Genomic DNA, 15,276 nt, shown 5'->3' with positions numbered 1-15,276 from the left:
TAATTCATGGTGTTTTTCTCTCCACCAAAAGAGGATAAAAATATAGACTACTACGACTCTCAGTCTTCTTGGTCTCCTTAGCTGGGCTTCCTTGCAAACACCCAAGTAATGTACCTCATCCACGCTAAATCCTTCCTTTACAACCTCCTTCAGAGCTCACTTACACTGAGAAGAGTTCCAATCTCTCCTGGTGCACAGGTAATCTTTATCCTGCCTCGACAATCTTAGCCACATTTCTGGCTTTAAATGCCACCTGGTATTCCCAGTTGTCTTTTCTTTCTCCACTAGACAGTAAGCTCTCTTGCTATCAAGGAATTGTACTTGAGAGTTTTGGGGTTTTGTTTTACATCTGCAGCTAACAGATTTCGGAGATGCTCAGTAAGTATTTTCACTGTCACTACTTCTCTTCTCGTTCTCCCCCAAAACCCATTAAATCTCTATCCTGTCCCTTCTCTGCACTACAGATAGTTTTACCTTTTCTCTAGTCCTATATTCCTCCATCTATGAGGATTAGCTTTCTAACTTTTTTGACCTGAGTCATAACATGATATATGTTTTCCATCACAACCGGGTCAACAAAAGTTTAACAAAACAATACCTACCCTCACTACATAAGACATACTCTCTTTTCTATTCTATTCCATTCCTTCTTTCTTCCTTTTATTCCTTCCTTCTTTTTAATGCTAGTGGAAGCCAACTGAATAGATTTCACCACCCACAACCTGCATACAAGTTAAGACACTAGGATGCCCAAATTTTTTCTAAAACCTAATGCGTATAAAACTGAGGTTATCCATCTTTCATCCAAGGTAACCCCTCTTCTCAATTCCCCGTCATACTGACAGTACCATGATTATTTCATTACCTTGGGTTTGTAGCTTAAAATTATTTCTCTCTCTCAGTCAGCTACCATTTTGGACCTAACATCTACCTCTTCTGGTTGATTTGTCATCTCCAACATGTCAGCTGTGTGTGTCCTTTTTATCCTTATCCAAAGCCATTACAAGTGTATCTGTTCTTTAAAATATATCGCAGTTGGATTTCTTTAACAAGCCCCTCTGATATATAGAATTTAATTTTTATAAGACTTTTCAGCTACGCGTCTATTAATAAAAGGTAGAGTTGTGAAGTGTTTTGGTTTGCAGTGCATTCACATACATTATTTTATTTGCTTCTCCTACTCAAATGAGGAAATTACAGTTCGAAGATATTAAGTGACTCACATAGATTCACTAGGCAGTTGGTGGCAGAGAGAAATCTTGAACCCAAATCTTTTTAATCTAAGCCCAACAGTTCATTTCCCCACATACACATCTTCCTACCCCATCAAGCAAAAGAATTTCATTAGACTTCACTGGCCTTCAAAGCGGCTTCAACTGGCTCTCCTATCTCCTGACCTCTGGGTCCTCCATCATCTAGCTGATTTTTCATAATGCAGCAAAAATCCTTTTACCAACTCATGATTTTGTCCAGCCACTATAGTGGCTGCTGCATAAAACCAAAACTCCCCTTAAGGACTGCAACGATCTCTATTGATTTGCTCCTACTTAATTCTCTGCGAATTCCTAGCTGGCAACAAACACACAGCCTAGCACAGCAGACGTTCAATTGCTGTAGTTGACTATACTCTTAAATATTTTTTTAAATGATTTCTCTTACATCTCCAGCAGCACCCTCTCCTTTGCGCAGCATTTAAAATTTTAATAAGATTTGTCCCAATATCCAATCTGCTTTCACTGCTCTTCAATACCAATAATCCTCTAGCTAGATGCTTCTCTTCCTACAGAGAGCTGGGTCCTTCCTCCTCTGATTTATCCTTATGTCCCCGGAGCTTCAGATCAAGTACTAGCTCTGCCACATCTTTTTCCAAACATTTAAACCAACCAAGACAATTTTTGCCTTTCCGAACAATTCTCACAATTATTACCCGTCTCCTTCCTTCTAGGCACTTATTCACATAGTACCTTTCAGGATTAAGTGTTTGAACAAAGTAAGTGGTTTCTCCCCAGCCATCTGAAAGCCTCTGCAGGCCTGGTATAACTTGCTTAAATGTATTTTGTTTTTCCCCTCAGCCTCCAGCACAGAACTCTGCACATCACATTCACAGCACACCTGTTTAATAAAGGTTTCAAATAAAACCTCCATGCAGGATGAACCTTTTAAAAGAAGGTATAGGTATATTGAGTACCTACAGCATATTACCTGTTTTACATATGTGATTTTATTTAAGCTCACCAAAATCCGTAAGGGAGGTGTCATTTTCTCCATTTTACACAGGGGAAGCGGGCTCAAAAGGGCAGCACCTTGCAGAATGTCAGTGACAGTGACCTCAACCTAGACCTGTCAGACTCCAAAGCTCTTGATACTGCCCTCCACCTACCACTGCCCGCCTCACTTCCATCAGATCGGTCAGCCCAGAAGCCAAGCAAATTCACATTTGCTTGGCTCGTATTCCAAGGCTATATGTATTCAAATTATCCTAACTTTAAAAAAGGATGAAATTCAGCCAACGAATGTTGTTATAGTCCCAGCTTCACCTGTGTAAATCACTTACCCCTTCTTAGACTCAGTTTCTATTTCAAGACCTAACACAATCTGCCCTTAGAGAACTGGTTTTTCTCCTCAAGTCTGGCCACTTCTCCCCAGGTACCCAACACTGTTCCCCAAACGTGGCTGTATATATTCATATCTCCGTGTGTTGGTTCTGCTGAATCACCTCTTCTTCCTGTTCCATCCAGTGAAGGCAAACTGGTGCCCCACGCCCAGCTCAAGGGAGCCCCAAGCAGAGTTAATTGCTTCCTTCCTTGTGCTCCAATGGCATTTAATCCATGTCTCTATTTGTAAGTAGAGTATGTCTCTCCCCAACACTAGATGGTAAGCTCTAGAAGCAGAGGCATATCTTACTTGACTTCATAACCCAAAACTGAGCACAATTCCTGAAACTATTTGACCATCACAAGGTTTCAGGAAGGTTCACTGAATTAAGGAAGTCAGGAATATTTGTTGTGATTCAACCAATGTTTGTTAAGTAGTCAATCAACCATGCCTTAAAACGAGAAGAGCGTCTGTCCTTCCTACTTCACAGAGAGTTCTTTAAACGTTACCTGCTCACTCGCTCAACTACCCAAAGAAAGATTTCCCCCCCGATAATCTCTCATAGCACCCTTCTCCTTTCCTTAGTTTTTAATCAGAATATATAATTATAAAGATGTGTGTGAATTACTTTGCTAATGTCTATATTCCTCCACACTATTAGACTAGAAGCTCTACATAGGGATGATGTACGTTTAGGTAACAGGGATGATGTTATGTTTAGTCTACCACTGTATTCCTAGCACCCAACACCCAATAAGTGCTTGATAAATATTTACCGAATAAAAGATATGAAGATTAAAAGATATAATGCGTATCAAACACTCTGTGAATTGTACAGTGATGATTAAGACACACTTACTGGGATTATATATTCAGTTTATTCCCTCTTTGATAGCTAAACCTTCAGTCTCTTCTCCAGTATCATATGCCTTTAGCTGGCAAACCTCTTCCTGCCTCACCAATAGGGCACTTATGTTTGACTCATTTGAATAATAATATCAGTTACCTTATTTTATTCCAGTTTGTAATTTACAAAAAATATCAGCAGTGAGACATATTAAATCACCTCAGATCTCACCTAAGATATTCTATAAAATAAAGGTCAAATAGCTTTTTCTTTTCAAAAATAACTTTGATTTTGATACATGGTTCTAATGTTCAAAGCAGCACACAACATTTACAAGGTACATGTTTAACACATTGGAACAATTAGCTTGTATTCTCAAGCGAGTGGGCCCAAGGAGACCAACACAGTTGCTATGGCAGGTCAGAAGTTTGCATGGGCTCCTCCGTTACACAGGGTCCTTCCAAGGCTCTGGGGGGGATGGGGACCTGATGACCTGTTCTAACGGTCGAAAGCAAGAGAGTACTGAATTTTCCTTAAAAAGGGCATTCAAAATTGTAGACCTTTTGGCCCCCATGAGTCCCAGATGCATCCCTGTGCTAACGGCTTTCAACCTCATAAGGAGACCCTTTTCTCTCTGAAGTATTCATAAACCAACAAGACACGCAGGCATATTTAAAAACAGATTAAAAAAAAATCTAGTTCTCATCTTTGAAGTAGAGTTCCTATTACATTCTTCTTAAAGTCTGTCTAAAACAAGACCATTATGTCTGAATAATTATTTTTTCTAGCTCCATATACATCCCTTTTTCTCCTTAATAAGCACAGCTCATGTGCATTCGAAAATATTCACAAGATCTCTACCAAGTAGGTGTTACGAATTTTCCCATTTCACAGAAGAGGAAACAAACTTAGAGAAGGGAACTGACTTGCCCAGGATCAAAGAGCTAATAAAGGGTCTGTGTGCCTGGGATTTCACCCTAGGGCCCTAGGCCGCTGGCCACACTTAATCTCTAGGCTCTCTTACTCACAGGGTTCCTTGACAGCAGAAATTAGGTCATCACGGTGCTTTGTAATTCCCCACAGAGCTGATGATAAAAAGCTGGCACTCAACATATTTGATGAAGTATTTAAGAGAATACCTATTGTAACCCAATCTCCAACAGTGTGATACCACTATGAATATTCCTAAATGGTGAGGTAATCAGATCTCTCAGGAATGATACAGGATGGAAAACAGGGCCAGATGTTGCCAGGGTTTGCAGCTCCAAATCAAAACTACTCAGGGAGAGTATCCAGTGGAATACAAGTTGTACAGAGGCCTTTCAAGTCATACCAGTGAGGCAATCTTTGAATTGAAAGGCAAGCATATTTACATATATCTGAGAGAAAACGAATGCCTAACAGGTTTATTAAAATCTTTTTTTAAATCAAAAACACACATACACAACATAGACCAAATGTCTTATCCTTCTAGTATAGTTCTCTTTGAGTGATTGCCTGGAAGCTAAATTAATCCCGCAGGAAGGGAAAAGTGTGTCTACCTAACTGAAAACAGTGAACTCAGTGGCTGCATGCAGATGTGGCCTAACAGTGTGATACAATGAAAGTGCCCGAAAAGCCGCCATTTGGCACCCAGGCCAACATCAAAAGGCAAGGCCCCTAATGAGGATCTTCAGCCAAGAGACAGCATTTCAACACCGTGAAATAAAAGAGTGTAATGGCACCACTGGCAACGCCAAATAATTTATGTCCCTCTACATCAGCAAATGGTCTTAAAGTTTGGCACCAAGAGGTAATAACAAAAAGGGCTAGAGGTGACGTGCCTCCGACCTTCAGATTGACTTCGGCATTGCACTGCTCTACAGCAGTAAGTACATCTACCTGGATAATAGTTTCACTACATGTTTTTTTCATATGGAAAACTTGGGATCTCACAGAGACCTATTCACTAGGACTCGGAGAGGTCCTTGGGCATTCGCTCTTCCTAAGAGGCTCTCTGACAATATTGCTCAGAGACTCACCATTTGAAGAGATGTATAAAATTCTCCTCTGAATCGTATTATTTCTTCCTTTTTGACTAAAGGAATCTTAACCTTTAGTCTTCTTGATTCAAAGCTCAAAGAGCTATTATCATTACATGGCCTGTTGAGTCATGTTTTCAATTTCGTTTAATTTGTAACTCATTTTTAAGACTGGAAAAATGCTGCGTATAATTTCCTGTCACTTCTTTTAATGTTCCCAAAGTTTCTTAGCCTATATATCCGTTAGGTGACTAAACCGAAGAATCATCAGTTATGGAATTTACATTAAAATATTTATATTGACAGCATAAGACATGTGTGTACTCGGAAGCTCAATACTTAAATAGTGCAGGAGAGCCTTTTTAAAATGCCTTTGTCTCCTCCCAGGGTGACGGTTCCCAGACGACTGACGGGGGCAGGTGCCAGTCCCTTCTCTCCCCTCCCTGTCGATTGGTTCTGCTCTCCAGCACCACAAACCCGAGATCAGCAGGGAAAGTTCAAACCGTTCTTTAGCAACAGGTAGTCGATCACTTATTTTCCACCAAGACAGGAAGAACTGTCTGTAAAATATCTTTGGAGGTCTGCCAGCAGCACTGAAGTCCCTTTCAGTCTGGAAAGCAGCCCCAGTTCTGTAACTCTGAAGACCATAAACGTGCGGAATTCATCAAACTAATATTAAATAGAGGCTTTGTCGCCTTAAAAATTCAGTGCTTGGATCAGAAATTCCAAAGCCTGTATTTCAAGCAGTGTAAAGTTTACAAGATGCTGTCTGTAATTTACAAAACTGAGTTCTGCAGCAAATAAAAACGTCTGTCATGTCTAAAGATTAGTATTTGAATGACGAAATGGTGCTATTTTGAAAGGCAATTAAGATGTTGTTCCCTATTAAGAAAAAATATAGATTACTTACATTAAATGACATATTACCTATTTGAGGAAATCAATTAATGATAAATGTATTCCAAAGTAAAGCACTTATGCAAAACTCAGAATTGGGGGTTCCAGTGACTAATTTTTCTCTCTTCCTGCTGCCTTGACTAAGCACCTACAGTCCTTGCAAACAGCATACCCACACCATAATTTTTTTTTGGCAAACAATTAGTGCCTTAATTCTTGAACTATCAAGCTCGAGAAACAGTAACCACTTAAATCAACAAACCCTTAGTTTAATCAATCAGCATAGAGACTTGGATGAACCTCCTTTATTAAACATGCATGTGTCCTGCTGTTTTCTGCTATTTTAATATTATTTTTTAAAAAACAGACCCTGGGTAAATGTATCTGGAAAGAAATCATCAAGTTCAGTGTGTTGGGGGAAGACAGGGGGAGCTTCTTGAAAACTGACTCTAAAAAACAATGTTAAGTGTTAGACTAATGAAAACTTAGCCCCAGTTGGCAGATCTTTAGAATCTTTGTAGTGGGAATAGCAACTCAAGAGCTATTAAACACGTGACAGGCCAAGCATCCACAATGTCTGGATTTTATTCTCTTTTCGTTTAATTCTGTTGAATTTTAAATAAAGTTTAGGTTATTTTCAATATTTTAAAATATGCTAATAGTTGTTGAAAGAAAATTAACTTTTCGGTTTTTGGACAGAGTTGTAAAAGGTTTCCCACATTCTTAAATATGGCTTTATTACATTCCGTTAAATTTTGTTCAGAAAGATACATTACTGATATTAAAATGAAAACCAGTGAAAAAATATAGCTCACCATAACTGTATTCATAGCGAACTCCGCTGAAACATACCTTAATTCGTTTAGTAAATGATATTATATATACTATAAATACAGTGCAAGCTAGCTTTTGGGTAGCAAATGTGTTCTTTGTTCTTAATCTGGTGCTACTTGTTAGAAAAGCAGTCCTGATCACTCCTTGACTCTTCCAAGTTAAACTGGCAGAGAGGATTATAAAATTATCAAATAAACGTATGACTTAACAACCATTCCAGATCATTCAATCAAACGATTTTTCCACAAAACATCTAAAACTGCAGTTAGAATAAACTCAAATTTGCTGTGTAATTCCACAACGTTTCACTTTATTCCTAAGGTGCAGAAGACACCAAAATGACAAAGGGGCAGCAGACCTGATTCCTTTGGTATATTAAGGTGAGCACACCTTACATCTAAATTTTCATGTGAGCCCAGTGGAGCAGAGACTGAGCAACCATTGTCCCTGGAGACAACAGAACACTGCAGGCCAAACAACAACAACAACAACAACAAAACGTATGTGTGTGTGTTTTCGTTTTTATTTTCGTCCTGATCCTTTGACTTGAACTCTACATTTTTTTTAAGCTATGGTAAAAACAATACTTTAATGGAAAATTATTTCTCTGTGGAAAACCACTCAACTTCTTTCTTTTGTTAATCAACCTTGTATGTGTTTCCCGTTCTGCCTTCTTCCCATCCTCACGTTACTAGGGCCAGGAACGAGGACGCTTTCCTTCCAGAGAACACCGGTCAGAATGCCACCCTTGCCTGGGCTGCCTTGAATATCCAACCTGGAATTCCCTGGGGATCCCAACACCAAGAGTTACACACATCACGACGCTGGAAAGGACGTCTGGTCGATCCCTCCTAAAGGCCTACCAAAGATCAGGTCTCTACCGTTACGCCCCCATCTAGAAGAGAGGACATCCCAGACACACACCGCCGCGTGCAGTGCGGGGAAATCGCGCCCGGGAATCCCACGGACACGATGGGAAAGGAGGGCATGCCCGGGCGGGGGGCGGGATGCTGACCCGGGGACGGCCGGTACAGAGCGAGAAGCCAGCTGGGGTTGGCCGACGCCCCCTCCCCCTCCCCCTCCCCCGCACGGGGTTCCTCACCACCCCTGCCAAGGCTCCGCCCCCGGCCCGCCCAGAGCTTCGCCCCCTGCCCACTGGTCAGCGCACGCGTGTCGGTGCGCCCAGCCTCTGCGCCCTCCCAGGCAGCACGCTCCGGTCTGGACGGTTCCGCGGGCGTGTGTGTGCCAGAGGGGCGGGAGGGATGCTCCAAGTCGGCGTGAAGGAGGCACGAGTGGGGAAGCACGGGCGGGCCAGACCAGGAGACCTCCCGGTAACCACCTCGACTCCATTTTATCTCCTCGGAAACTGGGCAGGCTGGGGACCCCGTCGCAGGGCGGGGTTCCTCCCGGCGTGGGGCGAGAGAGACCGTTACGCTGGAGCACCGGGAGACTGTCCTGGCAGCTCCCGGCCGCCACCCGCGCCGAAATAAAAGCCTCTCGCGGCTTCCCGCCCAGCCAGCCTCTCTCTGATTGGTCGCCATGGGAGGGACCCGAGTTAGCTGGAGGTGGCGGCGGAGCGCGGCTCTCGTGCCGCCCGGGGAGGGGTCGCGTTGGGTGCTCCCCGGCCCGCCCCGCGCGCTCCCCCACCCAGGTTCGGCCGTCTAGGGCAGCTCTAGCGGCAGCTGGCAGCGGCGGCCACAACACAGAGACCCCTCCGCCCGGCTTTCCTCGGGCGCTTCCCAGCACACGCCCCCCACCGAGAATGTCTGCCCACCCCACCCAGCTCTCTCCGGTTCCTGTTCCTTTTCTTCCCCCTCCCCGTCCGTCAGCTCCAAAACGCAAATCCTGGGGTGGGGCGGGGTGGGGTGGGGTGAGCAGCTGGAGGGAAGGGTGGGCACGCACTGAAGAATCTTCCAGGGAGGCCGGGATGGAAATACCCCAAATGAAATAAACCTCCCTCCCTGCCGCCAAGGTTTTATGGGCGGCGGCGCAGCCTCCGCCACCCGCGGCAGCATCACTACTGTCTTCCTCCCAGCTCCTATTGTTCGCACTTTGCCAGGGTCGGGAACCTCGCCCAAAGAAAGGAGACTGGGGCGAGGTGTTTCGGGCGGCTACCTGCCATTCTTCTCTCGCACCACGCAACATGGGGCTCGCGGTGCGTGTGAAGGCACACACGCGCACACACGCGCGCACACACACACCAGGCAGCCCCGATCACGCCCTCCTCGCCCTCCGCCCCTCCGCACTTCCTCCTGTCAAAACGCGGCGCTCGATCCTCCCATCCCTCTTGCTCCGGGCCGAGAGCAGGCTTTGCAACTAACCAGATATTTGGCAAATGAAAAACTAACGTCATACCGACGGGGGTGCAACAACGGCCACAGAGCCCTGAAATTCTGCCCATTTCGCCCCATTTTTCAAACCGTTATTCGGCCGGGGCGGGGGCTAAAGGCGCAAAGGCGGCGAGCCCCACTTTATTAGACCCAGGGAAATAACGATCGGGGGCGGCTGCCCCGGCCTTATTGTTCAGTCTTCGCGGAACCGGGGCTGACAAGCCCCTTCCCCACAGAACCCGAGCCTGTGCGGCTGCACCACCGAACCGCGGCCTCCCCCGCTCCGCCGCCCGCCACCCGCCTTCGGGGATGGAGCGCTGCCCATCGCCGGCGCGGCCGCAGCGTCCCGGGAGCGGGCTGCTCCGCTCCCAGCGCAGCGGGCACACAAAGTGGGAAGGGCGGGCGAGCTGGAGGGGCGCCTGGCGCTCTCTACGCGGGGAGGCTGCCCCAGTCCAGGCAGCCCGGGAGGGTTCGGGTGGGCAGCAAGGGCGACGCGCTCCTTCCTCAGCTCAACGAAAATGACCACTCTTAGCATTCCATGTAAAACCACCCCAAATAACAGCGTTCCTCGGGGGGAGGAGTTGGGGGAGGGTGCAATTAGCAAATCAAATTGCGAATATTAATTTTGAAAATGTACCTGCAGTTCCCAGGAAAAACAAAGTCCAGATGAAATCCTTAGTTTGCAGCATTGTAATGTGCTGGCCGGGAGGGATGTTCTTGCCGCGGTAAATTCTCTGCCCCCCCCTCCCTTGCAGCGAGTGTGGACGGCGGCAGAGCAACAGACCTAGGGGCAGACAATTGCCAGGCTGAGTATTATTATTTTTGCAGAATTGTTTCCTGCCAGCCGCTGCCGAGCTGCGTTCACGCGCTGATCGGAGAATGAGTGACAGTCCCAGCCTCAGCACATTCGCAACTCGGAGATCCTTGCGCTGGCCCGGGTTCGCTTTGATGGAACTGGGGATGGGAGCGGGGGGCGGGGGTGAGAACCTCACTGTGTCCTTCCACCACGCCGGCCACAAATAGTGCCGAACATCAAGGAGGTAAGAGAGACAGGGGAGGCAGCTGCGGCCGCCTGCAAAACCCGGCGTGGAACTGCCGGAGGAGTCGGGCTCTTTCACAGGCAGTCTTCCAGGCAGAACTGGGATTTCTTCTTTTCACACTTCTCGCCTGTGCCTCCGCGGTCCTTGCTGCCATCCAACCTTCCTTAATCAGGAAGGTAGGATACTTTAATAACTAGTAAATAATAAAAGTAAAATTTTGGGTTTGTGTAGGGTTTCAAAGTTGTCGAATCCTTCATTTAGAACCTAAGATCCTCGAATTATAAGGATAGCCTAGGACTTAGTTGTTTTAAGTGCAGGAAATTAGAAATTTGGAGAAGGAGGGGGATTGCTGTTGTTGGGTTTTGTTTGTTAATTTGTTTGTTTGTTTGTTTTATACTGGGTATGAAGTGTGCTCTCCCACAGAGAGGCAGCAGATCTCAGGGGAAGGAGGTGGGAAGCAACTTAAGTTAGAAGGAAAACGCAGATGTTTAGAAGGGATTTTCAGAAATAACTACAGGAAAATGTTTTCTTGTTTATAAATGCTGGAATCTGTGGCCTCTTTATAAAGATAACCAAGATTTTTTATGTAGGTTTTATGGTATAGGCACAATATTAAATAATATTTTCTTACAAGGGCATACAACCTCAATTCTTAAAGATTTTAATATAGAATATCACTGAGGTACCAACGCGAAGAGTTTCAATGACTCTTCCAGCTGTTATTTTAAACAGAAGAGGGTGGGGGAGCAAGGTGAAAATAAACATGTTTCAGCACCTGAGCAGGGTTTGAGTGTTTACGGAACAAAAGGTGAGGCAGAAAAAGGAGCTCACGGTGTCCTAGATGCTGGACTAGCCTGCTAGCCTAGCGCCGTGAAACCCTCCCAGAGGAAGGCTGCCTGTCTATGTTCAAAGCACCAATGCACCAACATCACCATGCACTCCATTTTTCTTTAAAGGTCAGACTCTCCACTGCTGTGTCACTCTTTAAAAACCCATTCTCTGCTGGCTAGCCAGCCAGTTACTGGAGAGGCTGGCACCCCACCCCCTCCCCTCCTGTATACTAAACCCAGGTGGGCCAAACCAACAGGCTGAAATACAGGGGCCCCTGAAAAGTACTTCCTCCCCCAAATCTATCTTTCACAACATTTATTTTTGTAATATTTCCCTCATACCGACGATAAATAATTTTAAAATACAGAGAAGTAGAAAGAATCCCACAGATTCCAGAGATACCCACAGATTTTCTAAGTCTTCTGTGTATGCATATGATTTTTATCACTGACATAGTGTAGCAGCGCCTAACGTTTCATTATAAGCATTTTTCCAGTTTGTTAAAGACTCCTTTGAAATCTTTTATAGCTATGTAGTATTTCTTCATATTGAGGGCTCTTCAATGGTTTCTCCACTGTTGGATATTTAGATTGTTTCCAGAGTTTAATAATATCAGTAATGTTTTTTGAACATCTTTTAGTAAGTATTTATTGAACAACCACTGTATTTAGTCCTGTGCTGGGTACAGTGAATTATATAGTTGTTCTTGTTGTTTTTAATGGTTGCTGTATTTAGCATATTTGGCTTCAGACATGAGGTCCTGCTAACATGTAAAATTGCCACATTGGCCTGGTAAATGTAAATGGGTAAATATATTAGACTCTTTCCTAAGGAAGAGGTTTTGATAGCAGGGAAAGATGGAGAGAACAGGCCTGAAGGGAAAGGGAAGAAAGTGAAGGTTGGGATACCCAACATAAATTTTTTCTATTTCTAATTTTACCAAGAGTGAGAGACACACCCTTCTCTGCAAACCTCCCTCCCTGTAGCCCCTATCCATAGAATTAAAAGATTCCTTGCTATTTTTCTCCCCAAATGTCCCTATTTTTAGTTTTTTAATGTAGGCAGGTGTGGAAATCCTATCTCACTTCAGCATGACTGGATCCCCCCCCAGCCCCTCCCTTCCCTGTGGGGCTGCTGCTCTCTGTTGTGATGATTCATTCTAGACCTCTGGTCCCCAGTCATTGCAGTCCACACTCCATGTATCTCTCCTGTGTTCTTTTAACAGGATCCGTCACTTGTGTCCAATTCGTCAGCTCTCCACTTGTCAGTGCCCACATCTGTGAGCTCTGGGTGTCAATCCTTTCCTGAACCTCACTTTGAAATGAGACAGAACTGTGTCCCTCCCCAGACCTCTTTCCCCATGGGGAGTCCCAGGCTGTCAGGCCCACATTAATGAGCATCTAGCGAGTGAACAACCAGGGGACTGAAGCAGAGGAAGGAGACACTCAGGACTGCTTTAGAGATTGGAGCTTCCCTAATAAAGCAGAGAATGGGCTATAAAATCAGCCACAGCAAGAAGACCAGCCAGGAAGTTATGACAGTGCTCTCCGGATGGGCTGGCAGGTCCTGATCCTAGGCAGTGGCCCTGGGGAAGGAAGCCGACAGGAGCAGAGATTTGAGAAATATTTCCAAGACAAAAAACAGCAGAACTTTGGAACTTTCTGAAGATGGGGGTCTGAGGCAGGGGAAGAAATCAGAATTGCTTCCATTCATTCAACAAATACTTATTCAGTATCAACTAGGTGCCTGGCACTGCTCTAGACACTCAAGACATAGCAGTAGACAAAAGAGTATCTTTGCCTTCATGGACTTCTGTTCTTATGGGCAAGACAGAAATTAATCTACAGATATCTAGTATGTAGATGGTAATATGTGCAAAGGAGAGCAATAAAGAGGGGTACAGGGGTAGGGAGTTCTGTGGGGGTTAGCATTTTGTACAGGGGAGCCAGGGAAACATCTCTGATTCAGGGATATCTGGCAAAGATCTCAAGAAAGTAATGACTCCAAAGCTTCCAGTGTGGGCAATTAAGTAGCTGCTGGTAACCTTGACAGGGAGTGGAAGAGGAAGGGCAGACTTAGACAAGGTAATAAGCAAAGGAGCAATGGTGTCAGCTCTGGACACACTAATTCTGAGACGTTTGAGGGATATCCAAGTGGAGATGTACAGAAGACGAACAGTCAGATGGAGAGGAGCGTAGAGAACATTAATATTTAAGCCGTGGGCAGACGGAACTGCCAAAGAAATAGTGAAAACACAGAAAGATAGAGAATTAGAATATTATAATGTCACCAACTCGAAAGGAGAAGAAAGTTTTGAAGTGGTCAAATAAGAAGGCTTAAAAGTTTCCTGGATTTGACCCTTGGGAAGTCATGAGTGGTCTCTGAGAGAGCAGCATTCGTGGGGAAGGGGAGACATCACCATCCCAGGAACGGAAGACTGGCCAGGAAGGAGCAGCAGGGGGTGTGGACCACTCCTCAGAGGAGCCATGTGATACTGGAGGAGGAGTGTGATAAAGATAATAACAGAAAGACAAGCTTGAGGGAGAAGGAACCTTGAAAGCAGGTTTTCTTCTCTTCTTTTTGATACGAGGAGTTAATTATTAGGTTATAAAGTAAATTAAATTTGCCGCTAACTCCTGCTCACCATCACTACCACGTTATGGTCTAACTTAGACTACGTGAAAAAATGAACGTGGTCTAGAGTCAAGTGCTCTCACAGATGTTTTTCCTCATTTAAGGCTTCTTTCCTGTTGGTGTTGAAAAGGAGAACCAAGGCAAGACCTCAGAGCCCACAGAAATCCGAGGAACTCAGTTTAAACATTTGACATGAGCAAAATGCATTCTGGGAAACTCAGCAGCCTAAGCCCAAAGCCAAAGACAGTGACCCGGGGCTAGGAGAGGCTGGAGAAACAGAGGCATGCCCAAAGAGGTGAGTGTGATCTAGGAAAGAGAGGACCGCAGAGCTAAGGAGTGGGTCTCCAGGGAGCCCTCAGAGCTCCCTCCTAGCTTCTCATAGTCCTGATCTGGTTGACATGAGAAGTGACTTCTAACTTCTACGGTGTGATGGGGCTGAGGCCACTGACATGCTTCCCTCCTTGCTCGAGGCTGGCTCAGGCCCTGGTTAAGGACTAGTGCACACTCGTCAGTTTGATCCAGCTGAATGATGCTGGGGACTCCAAAAGCCGAGGAATGAGAAAGGTCGACACAGAAACCACTACTTCTCTGTGCAGGTTGTGCGCTGCACAACTTCAAGGGGTGCCTTTCAAGTCCCACTCGTTATATATTTAACCAGATGTTAGGACAATTTTTGTGTCAAGTGCAAGTAAATAATCTCAGGGAAGGGGTGATGTTTCTTTTTTTCTTTCTTTTCTTTTTCTTCCTTCCTCCCTCCCTCCCTTCTTTCCTTCCTTCCTTCTTTCCTTCTTTTTTTTAAAATTTTGCAGACACTTTATTAGAGAGTGCTTTCAACCCTGTACAGGAAGGGAAGGAAACAGTTTGGAAAGAGGGAGAAGCTGAGCCATACCACAGGCACAACAAGGTGTCAGTCAGCCCCTGGGTGCTGTGAAACCAGCTGTAGTGTCCTGGCATGGAACAGTCATCAGATTTAGGCTGAACCTGACCTTGGGAGAGGCAGCTGTCTGCAGCCAAGGGCAATTTCTCAAGGCTAACCGCTGAGAGCATCCTCCCAAGTAGAGAAGCATGTCATCCCCCAGTCCTGAAAGTGGCATCTGGGCAGCTTAGCACAGCATCCACACACAATTTTAGCTGTAAACCAAAATGTAATTGGGGGAAAGCTAAATATTTTTTCTTTTCTTGGGAAAGAAGTATTTTCTGTGGGAAAATATATGTAACATAAAATTTACCATTTTAAGTCTACACTT

General features: G+C 45.0%; 1 protein-coding gene across 4 annotated transcripts in view; it reads right to left on the bottom strand.

Moving 5' to 3' along the window:
* Window positions 1-10,522, bottom strand: part of NCAM1 (neural cell adhesion molecule 1) — a 321,012-nt gene extending 310,490 nt beyond the window's left edge. For 2 of the 4 annotated variants that reach the window (XM_079929222.1, XM_079929223.1), the window contains exon 1: window positions 10,162-10,522. In XM_079929222.1, coding sequence (XP_079785348.1) covers window positions 10,162-10,213 — 52 coding nt within the window. In that variant the 5' untranslated portion in view covers window positions 10,214-10,522. The remainder of the gene's footprint in view (window positions 1-10,161) is intronic. The other 2 variants (XM_079929220.1, XM_079929221.1) reach the window with 2 other exon arrangements.
* Window positions 10,523-15,276: the final 4,754 nt, after the last annotated feature.

This window comes from Stenella coeruleoalba (assembly GCF_951394435.1).
Source record: "Stenella coeruleoalba genome assembly, chromosome: 8".
In the NCBI taxonomy this organism is placed as follows: domain Eukaryota; kingdom Metazoa; phylum Chordata; class Mammalia; order Artiodactyla; family Delphinidae; genus Stenella; species Stenella coeruleoalba.
This window is presented reverse-complemented; position numbering and strand designations above follow the sequence as displayed.